This window comes from Colias philodice, chromosome 20 (assembly GCF_061535455.1).
Source record: "Colias philodice isolate Cphi_HAF_F1 chromosome 20, ilColPhil1 Martin Lab GWU primary, whole genome shotgun sequence".
Lineage (NCBI taxonomy): Eukaryota > Metazoa > Arthropoda > Insecta > Lepidoptera > Pieridae > Colias > Colias philodice.
This window is the reverse complement of record NC_143105.1, coordinates 9,230,966-9,255,407: the sequence shown is the minus strand read 5'-3', so window position 1 is coordinate 9,255,407 and position 24,442 is coordinate 9,230,966. Positions and strand designations below refer to the sequence as shown.

At 34.9% G+C, this 24,442-nt stretch overlaps 1 protein-coding gene across 7 annotated transcripts in view; it reads right to left on the bottom strand.

Moving 5' to 3' along the window:
- smash (smallish) overlaps positions 1-24,442 on the bottom strand; it is a 149,002-nt gene that overhangs the window by 39,558 nt on the left and 85,002 nt on the right. For 6 of the 7 annotated variants that reach the window (XM_089708041.1, XM_089708043.1, XM_089708040.1 and 3 more), the window contains 2 exons: positions 3,504-3,704; positions 266-405 (listed from right to left, as the gene is read on the bottom strand). In XM_089708041.1, coding sequence (XP_089564167.1) covers positions 266-405; positions 3,504-3,704 — 341 coding nt within the window. Of the gene's footprint in view, positions 1-265; positions 406-3,503; positions 3,705-12,403; positions 12,531-24,442 lie in introns of those variants that run through there. The other variant, XM_089708046.1, reaches the window with a different exon arrangement.

Sequence of the window (24,442 nt, the reverse complement as noted above, 5' to 3'; positions counted from 1 at the left end):
ATTTCAATGATTTTTTTACATTGCCGCCCGGATATATCTTGACGACCTTTAAATAGGCGATTAAGTCTAGTTCTTTATTGTACGTCCATAGACGGGTTCCAAAAAGCAAGCAGTTTTGAAAATACAGCACATGTCAATTCGATTTCAAACGGCCGAGTTACGTTCACAATTCAGCAAATGCTTCACGGAGCTGCTTGCTCTGTGGGGACCCGCCTAGACTTACAATGAACAACTAGACTTTCTCTAGGCATGATAATGAACCTACCTTTCCTCCAGCATCTCGTTGAAGGTCTTGGACTTCCCGCGAGGCTGGTTGGTCTCGTCTCCAAGCCGCTTCACCTCCACGCAGCGCTCTATTATGTGCTCCACGCGCTTCCGACGGGATGACTTCCAATTGTCTAGGTTCTGGAAACAAATGATGAACTTTATTGTACAGAAGGAAATCAGAACAGTTATTATAGGTGCTAATGTTAATAATATGAAGCTTTTTGTTTGGTTGGTAGAACGCGCTATTCAAAGGCAATAGAGATATCGAATTTTTTTTTGTTGTGTTTGCTAGTCTATATGTATAACCAGGAAGGATATTTGATTAAAAATTAAGAGATAAATAGATGTTAGGTCCAGCTAGTGACCTTTAAAGTTCATTTAACATTGCTATCTGTATCTATAAAACTATTTAACCGATTTTAATTCAACTTGCACTATTATAGATCTTTAAAAAGGCACATTCTATATAATTACATAACCACCAATCTCCGCTAATAAACAAAATCCAGCCAACTAACAAAAAAGTAACTGAACAGCGCTTTTAATTCATAAATACCATAAACGAACACTGTATTTATTTCATACAGGAATGTTATTGCGTAATGGTGAAGCAAACACAGTCACTGTAATAGCTTTCGATAGCAAAAACTGAGCATGGTTCTATACGTTTTTGCTGGTTTATAAATTGCATTCGAGTTACTTTAGTATTAGATTTATATAAAAATACGAGTGGTTATTGTGATTGATGAAGCAGTTATGATTTTTAGGCAGGAATAGATACTAACCTTTCATAAGTAGGTAAATACGAATTATATTCTGTTTGTGTTGCTCTTTAAAAATATTAGAATATACTTACTACATATTATATTTATTTGGTATTATTCAAAGTGTAATCTTGTTAATGTATTATAATTGTAGCGGTAAAAAAAAAATGTAAAGTATTTTAAAATAATTAAACTTGTATGAAATCAGGGCATCATGTTAGTAAATGAAACAGGATGTGATAAAAAGCAATTTCCTAGTATATTTACCAAACTTCCTAACATTTGTTAGGCTTTCACAGCTTTCCTAGATCATCGCTATTCACTTAGAACCTACAAGATCAAGGGATATGGTAATTAGATCATTAGCCTTAATTTAATAATTATGTTTACAACATTAGCGAGTGATTTCTTGAGATATCTGTACTAGTTTTTCCCCTGAAGACGTTTGTGAAAATAGTCATGAGTTAAAAGGTAGAAAATTTTCTTTAAATAGTGTAATTTATAGTAGGTAGGTATATATTTTTTGTAGACTGAAAAAAAACCATCAGTTTGAGTCTAAAGGTTTACGATATATAATTTGGACAATAGATTCCTTTCATTATTTTGTTAATTACTTAATAATACAATAAAACAATCAAAACACTAACAATCCAGACACGTGGACATAATCATAACTCACTAAAAGGCACACACATTACATAAGCTATAATCTTGTTTATTTTTATCCCATTTAATTAGCGAAATTAAAAACATTTTAAATACTAAATTCCCCTGACGCTAACCGCTCGAGGGAGGTATGTAAGCGCTTCCGTTCACTCATACTTTAGTTTTTACTTTTTATCCTATCCTTTAAATAGATGACATAGCTTTGTGTGTTATTTATATTTCCTAGCTGAAATTGGACCTTTGAATTCTTGTATTGCGATGGTTCATTGTACAAATATGTATTACTAGCAGTGACCCGCGGTTTCACCCGCATTTCTCCTCCGCTCTTGTTGGTCTTAGCGTGATGATATATGTATAGCCTATAAACCTTCCTCGATAAATGGGCTATCTAACACCGAAAGAATTTTTCAAATCGGATCAGTAGTTCCTGAAATTAGCGCATTCAAACAAACAAACTCTTCAGCTTTATAATATTAAAGTATAGATAGTATAGATGTATTAAAAATAACATAGGTACCATCGCGATACGTGAAAGGGCATTCTAAATTACTAACTGGAAGACGAATTAACAGAAACTGTGTTTTAAAATTTTTTCGTATCTATCGTTTACGTAAAATATTGATTTGAATTGAGTGACATTCACATATCTTATGTACACCTAATTATTTTTATCCCAGTTCTACCCGCGCCTGTGGTATTTTTTTAAATATAATTAACATGATTTAGAAGCGACACAATTAGATTTTTATCACTGTTATAATTTTAGGAGTACTCCTTAAAAGAACATGTGTTAAAAGTTCATCGGTTTTATTGTAACTTAAGTTTACTTAAGAAACAATTTAGTACATACGTACATTACTTTAGGATTCGCATTAAGGTTTTAAACAGAACATTTAAAATTAAGATAATTTTGAGAAACAGGAAACGGATAAGATTCCTTTGATATGCCGCATCACATCGCCAATTCAGTAAAGGGCTTTAATTACAAGGGTCTGAATGTCAAGGAAAGCATTACATGTAATGTGGAATTTCCCGGAAGTCATGTTTTTGCATTATCGTGTTTTATTTCTGGAAAGGTTTGTTAAGGGCTGATTTTTCAATCCTTGGTTAAAACTTATTCGTCGAATAATTAAACTACCATTTTAAAAACGTATTCTAATTGCCCGTATTTGACAGTTTACGTGACATTTTAATATTATAGTGTAATACTTTATTGGACGGATAAGTTTTAACCAACTATTGAAAAATCGGCCCTAAATCACTGATGACTGAGATTATAAGTTTGTAATGCTAAACAGTGAAATGTCGTAATGAGTTTACGGGTTTTATTTTTATTGATTGTTATAGTTGTATGTTAGTTTAGTTATTACTAATACAAACTATTGTTTTGAAGAAATTCAGCTCACTGAAACTAGATCATAGCAAATATTTTTATATAAGTATGTATCAGAAGCATTTTCCGTGCCACTTGTATTTTTACTACATTTTTTTAGATTTTTTATTTTGATTAAACATGCACATTTATGCGTATTGCAAAAAAGTTTGCACATGTCATATAAAGCAGAGGAAATTTATATTTTTAGCGACTTTAAATACCCAAAGTCAATCAAATAAAGTAAATAAAAAGAACTCACGACTTAAATTTTTTCACAGGGTTTCTTTTTAATTCACATTTGATTGTCTGCTCCATTTCTATTACACAATACGTTAAATTTAAAAGAAAGAATTTGTAGTATAATTTTAAAATAACATTTATAGCTATAAAACTAAACATTGTGAGGACAAAGATGATTGTTATGAACATACCGACTGCCAGTCCTCCTGTCGCTCAATCCGTGCTGGCTCGGTCCGTTTGGCTAGCTCCGCTCGTCGCAGCTGTTCCCTTGCCTTCGAGCCGAGGTCCGCGGGGCCCACGCGCACGAACTGAAGCGGGTTGGCTGCTGGCTTGCCGGGCAGCACGGCGGCCGTGTGCGGCCTGGTTGTGAGGAAGTCTGCGCTGTCTGACGTCTGCAAAGAGGGTGCTAATTAGTAGAAGGTAAGGTTGGTTTTTGCTTAGCTTGGTTAAGTATTTTCTGATTTTTGGCTAGTATACATTTAGAGATTAAAATAATAGATACCAATGTCAAACTGAAATCCTGTATAAGAAAGAAAGAAGGAAATCAGGAAACATTTATTCAATTCAAAGAAAGAATTACACATTAGCTAAAAACAACCCTACCCACTACTATTATAAATTATAATGGTGAGTAGAGTTTATTTTTTAATCCATAATATTTACGAATTTAAAACGTTAAATAGAGTAAATCCGTTAAAAGTCTTCAATTTATTGGTATAAAGCTAATAAAGCTTTGTTCGAGAAGGTAATCCCTGTGGGACACCTTCACTGCACTCCCGATTCGCGGTATTAAAATGGTACTATAGGGGTTCGTCTAAATGAAACCAGCCTTGTACTCAGATTGATCTTTATTACCACTAAAAAATGTTGAACTGAAATTAATATTATGTTCTTACAAAAAAATAACTATAGCGAGATTTAAAAACGCTTAAAATAAATTACCGCCACCTATGATTAACTTAACGAACTAATGTAACTTTATACAATCTAATGATCTGTCATGAACATACCGCCCACCAAGGACATTTATTGAGGAAATGTCCTTACAAACAAAATCCGCCCACCTTGAGGGGACATCTTTAAATATAATTATACAAACTGAAACTTACATTGTATATGAACTTAAATTTATCTTCTTACATTTTACTCGAAAACATTTTATCTACGCAACAATATCACTTTCTATAGCATAACTTAACTTAAACAAGTACACTTTAAACATCTTCAAAAATACAATATAATATAACAATTATTCTTTCCTTAATAAAATACACAATTTGTTGACAGGTCTTTTAATAATACTTTTTTTAACTAAGATACTGACAACTCTAGTAACTTTATCGTGACCTGGATGTTTGTCTATGATCTTACCCATGATCCACCGCATCGGCGGAAGATCATCTTCCTTTATGAGGACAATATCTCCTATATTAGGCTCGCTGGTTTTGGACTTCCATTTATACCTTATCATTACATTCGACAGATATTCCTTTGACCAGCGATCCCAAAATGACTGAAACATTCTTTGAATAAGTTGCCATCTACTCAACGAACTCACGTTAGAATCTAAGTAATTATATACATCGGGTATGCCTAACAAAGGACCACCGATTAAAAAATGACCCGGCGTTAGAGGTGCAGGCTCATTAGGGTCTGATGTATCGACTGTGATTGGCCTAGAATTTAAGCAAGCTTCTACCTGAGCAAGAAGAGTACTCATCTCCTCGTAAGTGAGGGTGGTTTCTCCTATGACTCGCTTGAGGTGAAACTTCGTGGATTTCACTCCCGCTTCCCAAAGTCCGCCGAAGTTAGGGCTGTGCGGAGGAATGAAATGCCACTCGGTACCATTCGCTTCCAACTGTTCACCCACCGATGAAAGAGCTGACTGGAGCTCACGGGATGCTCCTACAAAGGTAGTACCGTTGTCGCTCCAAATCTTGGCACAGTGACCTCGTCTGGAAACGAAACGTCGAAAAGCAGCTAGAAATGCTGGTGTGCTCATGTCACTTACGACCTCTAAGTGAATGGCACGAGTTGCCATACACACGAATAAACATATGTAGCCCTTGTATGAGTGGTGTCCTCGGCCTTTGGTTGTCCTTATGTTTATTGGACCAGCATAATCCACACCGCTATGCAAAAATGGTCTAGCTGGTGTACAACGAACTGTTGGAAGTGAACCCATTAATGGAGACTCAGTGCTAGCTCTTAATCGAATACACTTAACGCAACTCCTAACGTGTTGTTTAGCTAAAGTTCTAACCCCTATAATCCAATAGGCTGTTCTCAAATAATTAATCATCAATTGAGGCCCTCCGTGCAACGTCTTTATGTGAGCGTTTGCTATAATTAGGTGAGTTAAATGACTACTTTTAGGTAAAATAATTGGATGTTTGGTTTCATTACTTAGTTGTGACATTTCAATTCTGCCACGTATTCTGATTATACCCTTATCGTCAAGGTAAGGACATAGTGCTTTTAATGTATTCTTATTTAGTATATCACCCTTGTTCTGTAACTGTAAATATTCTTCTTTAAATATATCCCTTTGAGTCATCTTTATGCAACATTCTAATGCCTCCTCCAATTCAAAACTTTGTAAATATTTCTCTTTATTTGATCTTCTGCGATATCCCCTTAAAAATCTTCGACAATAGGCAATAACCCGTATTAATCTTTGTAAAGATGAAAATCGTTCTAACATTGTAATCTCTCTTTCTTCTTTTACAGCAACAGTAAATGTCTTGACACTTTGTTCTAAATCTGTGCTCATTTCCTTTGGCCTATTGTACTCAATACATTTCTGCTTGAGAAACGACGGTCCTGAAAACCATATCTGATTATCCATAAGCAAATTTGGTAAGACGCCTCTTGAGGCACAATCTGCTGGATTGTCCTTAGATAAAACATGATACCATTGATTGGGTTTCATGATGGTTAAAATCTCTGATGTCCTATTTGCTATGAACGGTTTCCATCTGCTTGGATGGCTATTCAACCATGCCAATACAACCGTGGAATCAGTCCAAGCCGTTATATTGTTCTTAGAAATGTTAAGTACATCTGCTGCTTCTGCAAGCAACCTAGATACCAGAAGCGCACCGCACAATTCCAAACGAGGAATGCTAATCTGTTTGACGGGTGCTACTCGCGTTCTGGCAACCAGCAACGAAACCGTTACTCCACCTTCGGCATCGATTATGCGAAGGTAGATTACCGCCGCATAAGCACTTTTAGATGCATCGCTGAAACCATGAAGCTCCAGTCGATCGTTCAACCTTGTTCCCAGCCATCGAGGAATCCGAATTCTGGTAAGTTGAGACAACAGACTACGGTAAGCATTCCATTCCTCCATCATTTCTGCATTCACCTTATCGTCCCATCCTACTCCTGCTACCCACAACTTTTGTATAAAAACCTTGGCAATGACCACACTAGGAGCTAACCAGCCTAGTGGATCGAACAAACGAGCTATTTCCGAAATAATTGACCTTTTAGTTTCAGGTGCAGTCGTCGACATCGAGATATTCACCGAGTACTGGAAGTTATCTTCGCTGCGGTTCCAGGTAAGTCCTAAGATTTTTATTGTACTATCAAGCTTAATATTAAAATTTTCCTTTTCTTCATTATTTATGATTCCCGTATGTAGTATTTGTCCTATATTTTCATTCCCTTCAATTGACCTGATCCTTTCCAATATTTCCTTATTATTACTATTCCATTTTTGTAACACGAATCCACCCTTTCCTAATAATTCTTTCATTTCCTTGTAAATTCTAATTCCTTCTTCAACACTTTCTGACCCTGTCATTAAATCATCCATATAAAAACAATTTAGAATTTTATCTGAGGCGACGGGGTAGTTTGCTCCCTCGTCATAAGCAACTTGATGTAGTGTTCTAACTGCTTGATATGGTGCAGATGCTGTTCCAAAGGTAACCGTTATAAGTTCATAATCTTCAATATTCTTATCAGGACTCTCGCGCCAAAGGATCCGCTGAAACATCGCATCATCTTCTGATATAAGGACTTGACGGTACATCTTAATAATGTCCGCGACTAATCCAATAGGATGTAATCTCCATCTTAAAATTGTGTGTCTGAGGTCTGCTTGTAACGTGGGTCCGATCATTAACGTATCATTCAAAGATATTCCATTGCTATTTTTTTCAGATGCGTTGAAAACCACACGTACCTTGGTTGTACTTTTGTCGTTTCTTACGACCGCGTGGTGAGGTAAGTATACTGCTTCATTCTTTTTATTATCGTTATCCTTAACCTGCCTCATGTGTCCTAACCGTAAGTATTCATTAATAACTTCTGTGTATTTTTCTTTCAAATCCTTGTCCTTTTCTAATCTTCTTTCTAATGCTTTAAATCTTTTTCCAGCTATTGCACGTGAGTTACCAGCTGTACAAGGAGGATCCTCGTCACGAAACGGTAACTTAACTATATATCTACCACTAGCATCTCTTGTAGTGGTTTTTGTATAGAACTCTTCACACTTTGTTTCTTCCGGTGAGTATAACTTTTTTGTACTATTTTGTTCTTCTATTTCCCAAAACCTTTTCAAAATTTCATCATCTTCATTTTGAATATGTAAATGCATTGCTCTAATATTGTTTGATCTATTATTTTCAGATTCTATAGCTCCCGATAGTACCCAGCCGAAGGTAGTGTTCTGGGCCACTAGAGCCCCCGAAGAATTTTTCAGTATACCTTCCAGGATGATACTACCGTATACGTCAGCACCCAATAGAACATCTATTTTATTGGGAGTGTTGAACTCAGGATCTGCCAGTTTACTATCGCTTAAACTTAACCAGTCGAAGGAACTTGTACTAAGATCCTTCTCTGGTAAGTAGGCAGTAATATTTTTTAATACATATGCATTCAACCTTAGGCTAAATTCAGAATTTAACCGGGATTGAATCGTTAAATGTACCATGTATTTTATCATGGTTGAACTATGACCTAGCCCTGAAACAGAGCCCTTAATTGGGATCTTCTTCAGTCTCAAAAGTTGAACTGTGGCCTCTGTAACGAAACAAGCCTGTGACCCTTGGTCAAGTAACGCACGTACCGTTAGGTAGTGACCCATTTTGGACTCGGCTTTTACTAGCGCTGTGGCTAATAAAACCTGTCTTGGTTTAGAAACCTCGCCTGAAGAAAAACATGAAACTATTGGATCAGTACTAATAGGCGCATTAGTACTTCCATGATCATGCTTCTTCAAGGTGGGTTGACCTTTATGCTCAGCCTCTCCTGAAGGATGAAGCAAAGAATGATGCCGCTTTTGACAGAGTCTACATGAAGTAGGCTTCTTACATTCATAGACTATGTGATTACTACCCAGACAATTAAAACAGATTTTATTTTTAGCTACAAAATCGCGTCTGTTTTCCAAAGTTTGTTTAGCAAACTTTTTACAAAAACAGAGCTTATGCGATTCTGTGCAAAACTCACAACTTAAATTTGGAGTCGACGCGATCAACGCTCGTGGTTTGTGCGCCGCTGTACTATTCGACTGATACCCAGGTGACCTTTTTGGTTCTACACACTCTAACGCACGAAAACGGTTCTCAATAAACGACTTAAATTGTTCAAAAGATGGCAATTCATTTTTAGAATTATTACTAGATATATTTAATTCCCATTGCTTTCGCGTTTCTGTATCTAATTTAAATGTAACAATATGTATAATAATAACATCCCAGGTGCTTACATCTATGTCTAAATTTTTGAGAGCATTTAAACAATCACAAGTAGTGTCTAGTAATTCTTTTAATAATGCAGCCGATTCCACATTCATACGTTTTTGACTAAACAGTCTCTGCAGGATGCAATTGCACAGATACTTCCTGTTACTATATCTTTGCAGCAACAGCTGCCAACATGGCTCATAATTTGCATCGGTGATGGGCGTTTGCCTAATCAATTGCTCCGCTTCACCAGTCAAGTGACCCTTTAAGTAGTGGAGTTTTTGGACATTGTCCAATGATTTATTTTTGTGAACTAACGATTGGAATAAGTCTGAAAAGGTTGTCCACTCCGAATACTTACCCGAGAAGACTGGTATACTAATTTTGGGCAACTTGACTGGTGGATCGGAGGAGTTCGGTCTATGATTATCCTGATAGTTCTCCCTAAAGCCACCCAATGCTGCCCTCAATAAAGTTTTATATGTAATATAAACGTCTTCGGTGTTATCGTAAATATCTCTTATTTTTTGTTCGATGGTGTCAAAATCAAAATTTTCGAATAATTTCGTGTTAATGTCGGAAAACTTCCCCCAATCCTTTTCCAAGAGCTCCAATCTCGCTTCGACGTATTCTCGAGTTACTCTCTCCTTGGGACTTTTTTTAAAATTGACTAAGCTTTTCCCTATTACATTTTGCAAACTTTTTAAGGTATTTATGGAACCTTCCATGGCTGCTTTACGCCACCTTATGCTTACCACTGATGCTTCAATTTGTCCTTGCTGCTCCACGCCGCCTGGCTGCTTCAAGTTGTCCTTGCTGCTCCACGCCGCCCTGGCTGCTCCAAGTTATCCTTGCTGCTCCACGCCGCCCTGGCTGCTCCAAGTTGTTCTTGCTGCTTCACGCCGCCTGGCTGCTCCACGCCGCCCTGGCTGCTCCAAGTTGTTCTTGCTGCTTCACGCCGCCTGACTGCTCCACGCCGCCCTGGCTGCTCCACGCTGCCCCGGCTGCCCTTGACTGGTCTTCTCCGCCTGGTGTTCTTGCTGTCTTCTTTTGCACTCGCGCGTACTTTCGACAGCGATCCACTGCCCCTTTCTAGTACGATTGACCGTATGATCCGGTTCGATTGGACCAATGTTCGAGAAGGTAATCCCTGTGGGACACCTTCACTGCACTCCCGATTCGCGGTATTAAAATGGTACTATAGGGGTTCGTCTAAATGAAACCAGCCTTGTACTCAGATTGATCTTTATTACCACTAAAAAATGTTGAACTGAAATTAATATTATGTTCTTACAAAAAAATAACTATAGCGAGATTTAAAAACGCTTAAAATAAATTACCGCCACCTATGATTAACTTAACGAACTAATGTAACTTTATACAATCTAATGATCTGTCATGAACAGCTTGGTTTAAAGTTAATTTGTAGTTTGCAGTGCAGGTAGACTTATTTGCAAGATTTAGGGAAATGACGGAAGTTTGTAAACTCCGTCTAAACTTAAATGTAAACGAAGTTGCGGGCAGGAAACTAGTCTACGCATATGTATAGGTCATCTTCTTATTACTTCCGAAGACATGATAGGCAATAAAAATGCGTCAATCGCGAAAAGATCGCCATTAAAAAATAAGCATTAAATAAATTAATACTACAAAATTAGTAATATTGGATATCGGGCCATATAAACATTAATTACCACCTGTTGAAGAATATATGAATATAAATCTGTCAAATAGTACAAAATGACCATAAAATCGTACACATTTGACCATAAAGCTACATCCTTTGGAAATAAACATTAAATACAAGTATCGATAACGGAAGCGAAACAGTTATATTATTGTAATTAAAATAAATTTAAAAACTCGGTAGGTGCGTTATTATGCCTACAGTTATTATGCTGCTAATTTGAATGTCTTTGAGGGTTAACTAATCAGGGACATTCATAAATTGGTAGTATAACGTCTTGACCGAGCATCGATGGTAGATTTTTGAAAAAGTAATTTGACAAGTATGCAAACGAGGATTTTATGCGCATTTACAGGCTTGGAATTTGAAATTAATAGTCTTAATTGAATTTTAATTAATTAATGTTTCCTTCATACAAGAAAGTTACAAACTTGTCAGTGCCAAAAAAGCTAGTTAGTAATAAAAACAACACCTTTATATATTTTTTTTGTAGATATGTGAAATGGTGCTCTTATAAGTATCTGTTATGTTATTTAGGGCTGATTTTTCAATCCTTGGTTAATACTTATTCGACGAATAACGTATTAAACTACCATTTCAAAAATTTATTCTTTGCCCGTCCTTGACAGTTTACGGGTGACATTTTTATATTATCGTATAATACTTTATTGGGCGGATAACTTTTGACCATGGATTGAAAAATCGGCCCTTATTGGAAATCCAGTATTTTTATTCATCAACTTACCAAGAATGCTAATTGTTATCAAAATATTATCATGTGATTAGGTACCTAGATACAGAGATTATGTTCATCTGACATGTAATATAAAAATTCATTGATCGTTCCCACAACAAATCAGTTCTTTTCACTAAGTATATCTCTACAATTTTCAACAACTACCTACACTAACATTCGTACAATACTGCCTAGTTGCACAACAATGCTCTTTTTATAAAAATAATTATTTATTCTAGTTTTAATAGCACTTTCATATATCACGGAACACTTTCAAACATTACGCTATATAATGTGCAGGAATCAATATCGGCGCGTGCGCAGCTTTCACTGTCAATGTGAATTATACAACAAACACGCCCCACGTTATAGAATATTGAAAGTTAATGGGCAGATAGCTGGAACTGTGGTGCTGATTTTAATACGGTTTAGTGTGATGAATGTCAATGTATGAATGGATAGATTTTTTAGAAGTAGGTATTTTTGTGTTGGTTGTGTGATAAAAGCAGTTTAAAAGCTATTAAAATTTCCAAGTAATTCAATAAAAAACTCTTCAAAGGATTAAGAAAACTAAGTACTCTTACACTACATGTTAATGCATTTTAAACAAGATGTAACCAGCTTAATTAAGTACTTTAACCGCGAACTGTCACGCCATTACAAGCGATACAACGAGAAATAATGTAAACCATTCATCTCTCAAAACGGCTCACTTAACTTCGAATTTGTCAGACATTGTCTTGTCAAGTACCTACACTATACAACAAACATAATGGGCCCTCTGCACAATGGGCAGCATTGGCCCAACAATTGATCGTCGACGTTTGCCGCCATTACGACGCGGACGATCTACAATAACCGCCGATCATAGACATTTAGGTCTCTACACCATCGTGATGGCCTCTACTGGCCCAACGGTGGCCATAGTGAAGAGGGCACATGTAAACATTCTTCCATTGAACACACCTTTGAATAGAAAAACGAGAGTGTGCCCTACGCACTAAGTTCAAAATGGCAGCTGCACGTTAAATATAGCTCATGCAATCCATTCGTTCTAAATGTACGGTATGCGTTTATATTTAGAGTCACTAGACTTAGGGTGCACTCACACACATCAGTCACCGTCAAGTCACCGATGACTGATCGGTGACGGTTCGTGTACGTATCCACAAACACCAGTCACCGTCATGTTGTCCGTCAGTCACGTCGCCGGTTTGACTGAATCATTGAACACATACATCAGGTTAGTCAGTGATTAGACGTGTGTCACGCTAGAGAACATGTAGCAATTGACGGTAGCACGACGCTGACTGAACTGAGACGTGACGGCACCGGGTGAGTGGGGATAAAAGTATGATACATGTATGGAAAGATTATTTGACGTGCCTGACCGGTGACGTCACTGATAGATTTCGTGCCGGCGACTGTCGTGTGGGAACAGAGTCATACTAGAACTATTGATACATATTTTTTTTTAATCCTGTCCGGTGACGTGCCGTGACGGTGACTGATGTGTGTGAGTGCACCCTTAGTTCACTGTTCACTCCTGTCACTCACGCGCGCCTATTTTAGATCTCGATCAAATTATATCACTATAGTAACCCAATTAGTCGAAAAGTACAGATTAAAAATAAAAAAAAGATCAACAAAAGAGTTTAAACATAATAGGTGTAACTCAATTAGTAGTTTGAAAAGCACAGATTAAAAATAAAAAAGAACAACGAAGTTTTGTAAATCGAAATGATATCGATACACTCGATTAAGTATAATCGTTGAAGATCTTAACGCGCGGGTTCTCAGCATGAACAACGACAAGCCACTGCCTTTCGCGCTTTTCCAGTAGGGAAAGTAACATAATTACGTTAAAATCGTCTTGACGCGGTACATGGGTAATTAAATAATTTCAAGTGTATATTAAGTAACGGTGATTTATGTAATCGTGAGTGCGTTAAACTGTATTGTATTTATCAATGATAGAATACGGTATTGTAACATATTTTGAATATCTACCTACAGGAAATTTAATGTGTTTAAGACAGTTTCTTGAAAAAATCTCATTTGTTGCTAGTATTATAGCATATTATTTATTCTCTTGGTACTATACTGAACCCAAAAGAGACAGATTAGCTTGCAATAAAATTACAGTGCCAAAAAATCCACTTTCGCAATAAATTGTCTGTGCCAAATTTCATCAAAATCGGTCCAGTAGATTATGCGTGAAAACCATACATACATGCATACAAATCTTTCTTATAATATTAGTATATGATGACAGTCGCTTAAGAATAGCATTCCAATAGAATATAATTCCTAGCTTTCCACCCACTCGAACTCGAACTTGTCAATAAATAATAACTGTGAATCTGTAATTTTTTTCCAGGACGAGTAGTTTGCTGACCGTACATCATAGAAACAAAAAGATTTTTCCATTAGTTTCCCTCGCGTGCCACACATTCTCGTGGTTGTCGTGTTTACATTTTCCGCCTGTCAAACCACTGATACATATTATTGATTAAGATAATTGATATCGCATGTGAATGTTTTTGCTAACGCTACATGTGAGACTAGTGATGTGTACGTGCTTTGTTTGGGTTTAAAAAAAGATAGAAAGATATAATATTATGCTCGTTGACAATACATAAATGAAATATGGAGAAGCCGGATTTTTCTATTTCGAAATTTGTAAATTAATTTAGCTTAGCCGGTGTCTACGTATGCGCTAGTGTTGCAAACGACGGATAAATAAATTTAATAAATTAGCCGTTTCGCGTTGTCACGGCATCACGTGTGAACGGCTGAACCGATTTCGATAATTCTTTTTTTATTAAGTATATTTCTTGAAGTAGGTAAGAGGATGGTTCTTATGTAGAGAAAACGTAAATATGTACCACGGGCGAAGCCGGGGCGGACCGCTAGTTGTAATAAAATTAGTCTGTTTCAAAATAAATCGACATTATTTACAAAAGCAAATGATACAAAAACTACAGCAATGAATCACAACCAACCGTGTTATAACGTCAACTCTTAATTTCTAATTAATCGCACCGATTAGAAGCATCGTGATTTTGAATAATTAGTTATACTATTTCACAATCTGTTGCAATTATATAATTAACATTAAAATGTAGTGCAAGAAGATTTTCTTTATTTATTTCCGTGTTTTCCAGCGATTATTGTTATGTAAGCCTTTGTTGTCTGGAATACGAATTAAGGGTGACTGCATTTGACATTTTAAGCTTTTGTCCCTTTTTGTTAAAGGTAGCTTAGTTATGGAAGAAAGAGACAGCGTTATTAGATAATTAAATGTTTATTTTTTAATGTTGTAGTTCTGTTTATAAATAAATTGTGTGATGTTACGTTGTGTAACTTTTATGAGTATTTCACGCCTGTTTTATTAGGTTGTAAACTTTTCTATTTTTTTTTTATATTTTTAAACGACCTACAATTTGTCTGTTACTTTTGAAGTGAAACTTCTTTATCGGGGTTGGAAAAAAATTTAGTGTAACATTTTTCCGTTACGCGCCATCTTGTTTTTATACCCACGCGTGATTGACGTATTTCTGTAAAGTTGCATCCCATCAAAAACATCCTGTAAAAAACCCAAGTCTCGCAGCTCAGTCTTTCTACCGTCAAAAGTTGTGAGATCCATGTAATACCAAGTCGGTTAATCTATTTAGTGTCTACTTGAAGGACCTTCTGTCTTAAGTTATTACATAAGTTATTATCATGCCAATATTAAAAATATTTAACGTTTTAAACAAATAGATCGACTTGGACATCGCATGAAAACAAAATGAATATTACAATATTATATTAGATTCTTGTCTCTCGCGCCTCACGCGATTGAAACTCTCGTTCCTGTTGGTCGCTGGCCCGTCGTGCTGTGTAGTGTGATACATACTAATAATCAAATCAATGTTGTTGTTCAGTTTCATGGGCTAAACACACCCTTACCCACCCTATACCCCCTCCCTTGCCTCATATGGTAGGTACCTATCTACACCTATTAAATTTATAACCACCACCAACCACCAACTGCATAAATAACTTTGTAATCCCATATATTTATATGGGATTACAAAGTTATTGATGCAGTTGGTGTATTTGGAAAACTGGACCGAAATTACAAAATACTTAAGTTTTCCCATGATTAAGACACTAAACTCTATATATATTCCAAATATGAAGCTTCTAAGTCTGCTAGAAGTGACTTGGACTTTTGATGATCGGTGAGTCAGTGAGTGACAAAATTTAGAAACTTTAACAAGTTGTCATTCTTAAACTACTGGTTCAAATTGACTGAAATTTTAAATATTCCGTGTTTATACAATGCCGGATTAGTTACTGAAGATTCAGGTTTCTTGCTTTATCCACAACCGAATTATAGGGGGTCGAAAAAGGCCCGAATTGCTTCGAGAAAAGGATGGTACGGCCGTGCCGCTTTTTTTTGCTCGACTTGGCGGGGGCACTGCCGTGCCCCCAGATATAGTAAATTATTTTTTGAAAAATAAGGTCATAAAGAAGTTTCACTTCTTACGTGTGTACACTAGTACACGCACACATTTTTTTTAAATTAAGAAACTTCTCTAAGATTAGCCTAAAATTATAATTTTTAAGTGCATCTTTTCTATAAATTTATTATTTACCTGTATTGCGAAATTATACGAAATATTTAACTTTAATTTGTGCTCAAATGAAACTGAAAGTGTTCATAATTGTGAGGTAGTATAATCGACGATTAATTAAAATTTAGTTCTGCCAATTACGGTGGCATCTGCATCGTGAACAAATATTAGTAAAAAAATATAAATACCTTTTACCCATAGTGAAAAATTACCTATGTTTTAAAACTTACATATATACATATTATATGTACTAGACTTATGTTATTTTAAGTAGGTACTAGGTATTATGATCCCGAAATAAGAAAAATGTTTTGTTAAATTGCGATTTCTTTTGCTTTTCCTAATAAATTTGTTTCAAATCCCAATTTGTTATTAAATTAATACTTTCGGAATATTTATTAAATAAACGAGTTGTAAATACGATTTTTAGGATCTCGTTTATTTAAAGCCCCATACTATCGTCCTTAAGTCTACGTACAATAAGTAGGTCTACCTTCAAAAATTATAAAAAAATAAAAAATACCTGCAAAGTTGCAAACCACCGTAATCGTCTAGTACTCTCAAACACACACAAGCAACTGCCGTTAACTCGTTACGGCACCCGGCTTTCACTGCAGACGTGACTATGTTTGACAATTCTTGTACGCTTCCAGAATTAACACATGTTTGTATTACTATGATTGCGAAATGTGCTTGTATAACGTTTATAATATATAGAATGGATTTTAATCACATGATTTAACGACGAGGTAAGAATAAACAATTGGGCTAAAAAAAGCTTTAACTAGATGTTCATCCGGCTCCACCTACGTTCACTTGAGACGATAGTAATAATATAATCACGCTAAAATAGGCTTTGTTACAGGATATCCACTAATATTATAAAGCTAAAGAGTTTGTTTGCTTGAACGTGCTTATATCAGGAACCAAGAGTCGGATTTGAAAAATTATATCACTGTTAGATAGACTAGATAGTCCATTTATCGAGGAAGACTATAGGCTTATAATATATCATCACGCAAAGACCAATAGGAGCGGAGCAATGCGAGTAAAACCGAAGGAAGCAGCAAGTGTTACCATAAAATAAGGACCATTTATACAGGAGAAAATGATTGGAAATCGGATCAGAAGTAACGAATCAATCAATAACACAAACAAAGTACCTATATAATAAACAATAAAATTGTATTGTCTTTTCGTTATACCTCTATAATATTAATGTAAATACATAAAACAATATTAATTAAATACACAATGATAATACATTCCAGCTTTAGGTATTAATTGTAATGTTATCAAATTCAAAGATGTAGGATACGAGTATTTGAGATACAAACACACATATCTAAAAGATGGCCTACAAAGTTATTATAGAGCAATTAACAGCTGTTTATTTTGTAATTAAGGTGTGTTCCGATTTTAATATGACGTATAAAACACGGTTAAAAAGACATATCGTTTAATTGTATGATAATATACAGTGATTCAGATAATTAACCTCATTTTTTTCCTAGAAAAAGGTAACTATTTGTTACATAACCATATTTTAACGAAGGTTTTATCAAATCTGTTCAAGAGTTTGATTAAACTTTCATCAGTAAACACTATTTACTTGTTGCCTCCGATTTTGATTAACGGTCGAAGGTTTGCGACTGGACTAGCTTTCAAAATAAAATCGATGTTTAAATGATAAAAAATATGATGATATGGGCATATTTTTTTAATCGTTTGAAATACTACACCTTTTTTACACATACATAATAACTATAACAATTTTCTTTAAAAAACGTTGAACTATCAGCATAACAAATTAAAATTATTTTATAATCTACAACTATCACCATATCAAAATTCACCAAAAAACGTTTAGGAGTGAAACGGGTGAACGGTCACCCGTTTCACTCCTAAACGTTTTCACAAACAAACATACAAACTATTTCCATGAAGTAGCATCCCTATTGCTATGTTATCAGAGCGAATGACCGATACCGGGTCATTGACCGGCGACCTACACCAATGTAACTTAAGTCAACACTTGAGTTCCCACGCGGGTATGCTCAGTGGTCACCTTGCCTTGTGATATGGGTCGTGGGTTCATAGAACATATCTATAGGTTGATATAATAAAGCTGAAGTGTTTGTTTAGTTGAACGCCTTAATCTCAGGAATTACGGGGCTGATTTGAACAATTATTTTGTTCGATAGCTCAATTATTAAGCAAGTTTATACGCAGGTACCCATATTGCCTATAAGAACGTCGATAAAAGGGTTTCTAATATTAGCGCGTCATCAAGAACATTACAAACTATTTTTTTATGAACCTGCGACTTCACAAACTCAACCACTGAACTATCATATAAAGCTATATTAAAGTATCATGTGTCGAGAAAGCCATATAAATCCTCTAATCCAAGCGTAATCCATTTAGCTCCACAAAGACTAACTTTCATCTTCATATTATTGAGATAAGTTATATTAATAGTGGCATTAATGTATGTATAATAATATAATATAATAGTGATACAGACAGATACATAGAGCAGTATTTGTTTAGTTGGATCGCAGATAATATACTATGTTGAATGTACAAGACATAAATTATAAATGTGATTTTTTATATATCAGTACATATTTTCATTTATTGAAATTGCAATCAATATATATACGTAAATACATGAACAGAACTTATAAAATGAAATTAAAACGCAATTTACTAATTAATTATTGTATCTATATGTAATTGAATGTTCGTAGGTAATCACGCACACTGTAAACGTCTGGTTTAATAATCTTCTTCTTCTTCTTCTTCTTCTTATATATAAAAATGAATCGCAAAATGTGTTGGTAAGCGCATAACTCGAGAACGGCTGAACCGATTTCGATAATTCTTTTTTTATTATATTCCTTGAAGTACGAGGATGGTTCTTATGTAGAGAAAACGTAAATATGTACCAAGGGCGAAGCCGGGGCGGACTGCTAGTAATAAATAAAAATCAAAATTAATATTATACTAGCCACGCGTCACGGTTTCGCACGGTTTAAAGAAAATAGCTATAAATTATTTATTCGAAAGATTCTTCATTTTCAATTCAAATAAGTCCAATAGTTAGTGATTTTAATTCCCAACTTTGACTATCTTAAAGCATTAAACCAACATGACTATAGTGATCCAATAAAAAGTGCTTTGTAAAGTTCTAAATTTACCTTGAGAAATATTCAGCTCATGAAATTGTCCAGATTATTCATAATTCTATAACACAGTTATAGTAAACATACAGTATAGGAAGTAAATATTGTAAAGTCTAAACACTATCGATTGGATGCCTTATAAGTGTAATGCTTATAATTGGATGGCATTATGACATTGAGTTTTGCTGAGGATGGTGTTTTCTGCACGAGTATAACGTGACTCTAGTGAATACTTATACATATAAATTTATAAAGAATAGAAAAACTTACTTATACATAGATACGTAAGTATAACGGTTAGGTGAACAGTTCATTTTATTATTTTGTAAATAGATGCATCCATACTAATATTATAATTGCGATAGTAACTCTGCGGTCTGCCTGTCTGTCTGTTACTCAATCACGTCTTAACTACTGAACCAATTTGCATAAAATTTGGTATAGAGATATTTTGATACCCGAGAAAGGAAATAGGCTACTTTTTACCCCGGGACATAGGATAGGTTTTATCCCAGAAATCCTACGGGAACGGGAACTATGCCGGTTTTTCTTTGACTGCACGGGCGAAGCCGCGGGTGGAAAGCTAGTTGTTTATAAACATATGGTTTTGACTAATGTACCTACCTATTTAAAGAAAATATAATAAATATTGTAATGTACTTTCGAGGTAAAAGTCATAAAAATTGGCTTAATATTTCCAATATCGTATGACGTATATGTTCGTTTATGTTTAACGCACTTTTTCGTGTATTAATAGAAAGCATGGTCAATTTGGTCACACAATAAAGTAAGAAGACGGTTGTTCGGCGACGAGCTGCCGCTGATGGGGTCACGGACGAATTCTACATAAACCCGTGGCCCTGTCGTTGATGCGGCTTGACGGAACACATTGAGGTTTTGGTCGGTTGAAATCCGACATAACCCACGGCCTCTTCCCCGGAGACCGTGGGTATCTATGCAAGATTATCAGCTTTGTATAACTATACACATGTACTAACTGTACTAAATGTAATGTACTAACTAGTACACATGTTAACTATAAGGCAAACATGTCACATACCGTAAGTTTACATATGTTTTATACTCCAGTCTACTATAGGTAATACTAAATCTACTCGATCGAAAAAAACAAATTCCCATATTCATTCACACTTTCACCACAAGGTCGTGTATTGTTCTGACTGAGAAATGTTCACCACCATGATCACATCAGATCCTAATGCAATGTCATTGTTCTGTCTTTGATAGCATTGTGTGAATCGAATTTGATTAGACGACTGTATAGATAAGGGAAGGGAAAATTTAATTCATTTTATTGTTATCGATTCGCCCGCGGCTTCGCCTGTATTGTCAAAAACTGAACAAATTATATAGCTAAATCTTTCTCTTGAATCACTCTATTTATTAAATATAATTTGGAAAATCCAAAAGTGCACGCCTCATAATTTTTTTTTAATAATTATTTATTAATTATTATTTTTGTTTATTTAATAACAATTAAACCACATCGAATCAGACCCTGAAAAATGAAAGGGTTCTATTCCTGAGCATACTCAAGCGTAAGAGAAAAAAAAAGACTCGATTAGTACAGCATTTCGGTCGCTATCGTGTTAACAAGAAAATCCTCCGCACATACAGACACACGGACGTCCAAGACAGAACTTTTTTAACCGGTTTTTTAACTAGTTTAAATAACAAAAATGACATCAAAAATATCATGAATGTTAAAAATAGTGTTTTTTCTTAATATGTGTGTGTATGTATTATCTTACAAGTGCAATGTATAAAGACATTTTAAGTTTGAAAAATCAGATGTTTTGCGCGAAGTGACAGTAGTACCCACCTCAACGCTTCGCTTATGAGGCGTGCAAAAAATAGCATTAAAATCCGTTGCGTATTTTTAAAGATGTAAGCATACATAGGAACAGAGAAAGCGACTTTGTTTTATACTATGTATCACTAATATCTATATTATATTGGATTCATTTTATTGGTTGTTAAATTACTCATGATTTTATCAGTTCTTCTGTTAATTAATAGTTACAATGTATTTATGTTTTCAACACGTAACTATATGAAATAAGATATTCCAATATTTACTATCATATTTTATTATCTGTGTATGTTATAAGCAAAATATGCAATAATACTATTGAATAAAATAACTGTATCGACTGCAATACTGTCGAGTCTGACTGCTTGATTCAACTGCAACATTCTCCACAAATAGGTAATATTTTAAAACATTATCAAAAAGCTTACTTCAAGCACATGAAATGGCGTGTCTTATCTAGTACATTGTAATTCAGTACAGTCACAATTAAATCACATAGTTTACACAATTAATATTATGATTAATATTCAAAACATTATTTCAAGACTGTCATGTAAACACGCATGTAGAACAAGTTTCCATCGCTCTTATCAATGATAACACGGAAAAGATAAAGCTATATTTGAGCCATGCTAACAACCTACAGTCTAGTAAATGGCTTTTAACCTACTTGTAAAAAAGAGCATCATATTTAATGTTTATTCTAATATATTTTTGTTGATTATCTTTTTTTTACATTTTATGAGAGTTTAATTTTTACTTCGAGCATCTTGTACAAAGTTTTAATTGACTTAAAATTGAATGTTAGTACAGGGTGTCTCAGAATGTTTTTCGTTTTTCAACTGACCGTTATGCGTCAACCACTGGTAGTGGGGGGAGGGGAGAGGTCTCAAACGCTTGGCAGGTTACTGTAGTTTAGAAGTGATGAGTAATTACATGGGATCGCAGCGAGCATTTTGAGTGCGAGCGTTTTACAAAAACAACGATTCGTACACTATTGTTCGGCGTATATAGGATACAATTCAATATAACAACATTACGAAATGTGTCAAGTGCTAATTTGATCAAGCATTGGGTGCGTAAGTTTGAAGAGACTGGGAACACAATGCCGGATAAATCAACGGGGCGCAAAAGAACATCGACTATCGAGAACGAGCATGAACGTCGACCGCGTTCGCCAGTCTGTTATGGACGACCCGCGACAGGCACTACGATTGCGCACAACTTCCTTAAATTTGAACAAATCCACGGTGCATAGCATTATTTCCCAAGATTTGCATTTTCGCCCTTATTAAATTGTTATTGTTAAAGAAATGAAGCCCGATGATCCTGCTAAACAAGTCGAATTCTGCAGGACAATGAAATTCAGGAGGAGACATCTCTTGGCCACCAAGAAGCCCAGATTTAACAACTGCTGATTTTTTTCTGTGGGGCTATCTAAAAAGTAAAGTAAACAATCCATTGCCACCCAACTTGAATGATTTGAAGCAAAGAATCACTGAAGAAATCGACGCTAATCCAAGAGCAATGCTCCAGCGAGTCATTTCAAATTCTAACTCCAGGCTAAACGAGTGTGAACAATCTAATGGGGCGCATTTGCAAACGATCGTTTTTCATAAATAAAATTCATGAATTGCCCTATAATTTGATGCTAAATAAAACTAGTTTAAACTGAATTTTCTTATTTTTATTTCATATTAAAAAACGAAAAACATTCTGAGACACCCTTTATGTTTTCTATTATTAAATGTATCTATACCTAGATAAAACAACACAATAACAAAATCTCGTAACCTATTTCATAAAACCTTGCCATCTACAAGTGACCTCTTCCAAGTAACTAACGGAATAAAATCATAAAGACTTTAAAAAAAATATTACAAGACTTTGTATAATATAATTCGCAATTTGCGATAAATTTGGTTACAAACCTACTTGTTAATTTATAGATAAGCATATCTCTACTCTAACGCCACTTTATATTCAAAATTAGCATATTTTCGATATAATAGTTTACCTTATTTGGTGTTATTTTTACTTATTAAGGTATTACTGCATTCCCTCCTACGAATATGTAAATATATGTAAAAACATATGCAAATAATATTAGTCATCGCAGTCAAATGTCAATTGATAAGCGAATTCTTAACGCAACAAAATTCAATTTAATAAATTATGTTTATTTCACGGGACAATTTGTTAATCTTGTTAATTATGTTTTATTGCAAGATAACCAACTGATTTGTAAACAAAATATTGCGTTGAAGAATTTAAGGTGTAACTCAGTGCAAAAAACATAATCCTAACTCATCTTATAAATGCGAAAGTAACTCTGTCTATCTGTCTCTTCTTCACATAAACTACTGAACCGAATTAGATGAAATGAATGAAAAACCAAAGATAGTTGAACCTGAGAAATGACATATGATAGGTTTTATCGCGGAAATCCAACGGCAATGGCAACTATGCGGGGTTTCCTTTGACTATGCGAGCGAAGTCGCGAGTAGCAACTAGTATTAACTATTAACTAAAATCTTACGGATTCTATCCCGATCTGTGATAAATTTCGTAATTCGATCGATCATCGATCGATCGATCATCAATAAATCAATCAAATGTTGGATCGCATAGCCTTAGCCTTTTGGTTGCGCAAGCGCATGGTGTATGGATGTCAAATTATCGAAATGTTTCAATGAGTGCTGACAGCTGACGTTTAATTATAGATATTAGTATAAAGTATAAACTATAAATTGATATTATTATCATAAGATATAGTATTTATTTTGATAACGATAAATATTTGTTTGATAATAAATGCTAAGAACGAAGGATTTTAAGGAAACGCTTATTTATTTCACTAGCTCACCGCCCGCGGCTTCGCCCGCTTTGTCTAAAACCTAATAAATTATATACTAAAACCTTCCTCTTGAATCACTCTATCTATTAAAAAAACCGCATCAAAATCCGTTGCGTAGTTTTAAAGATTTAAGCATACAAAGGGACATAGGTACAGAGAAAGCGACTTTGTTTTATACTATGTAGTGATGATGGTGTCAGAAGGATATCATTCTACACTATCTTTTGAAGGGTGTTATCAAAATATAAGATTTTAAAGATTACTATTGAAATGTACAAAAAAAATATTTCGTTTTTTTACAATCTATATTCAACACAAGGTTACAATATATAATAACTCAACAATAAACATTTATTTTCTTATCAGATACACTATTCGACACGACTGGTTTTGAATTAAAACCGTTAAATTCGTACCGATTATTCAAAGGAGATGTTTTTAACCAATTTCAATGGAGTACGTGCATGTAGATTGGCCTGGTTGAAGATTCATTTTATTCAA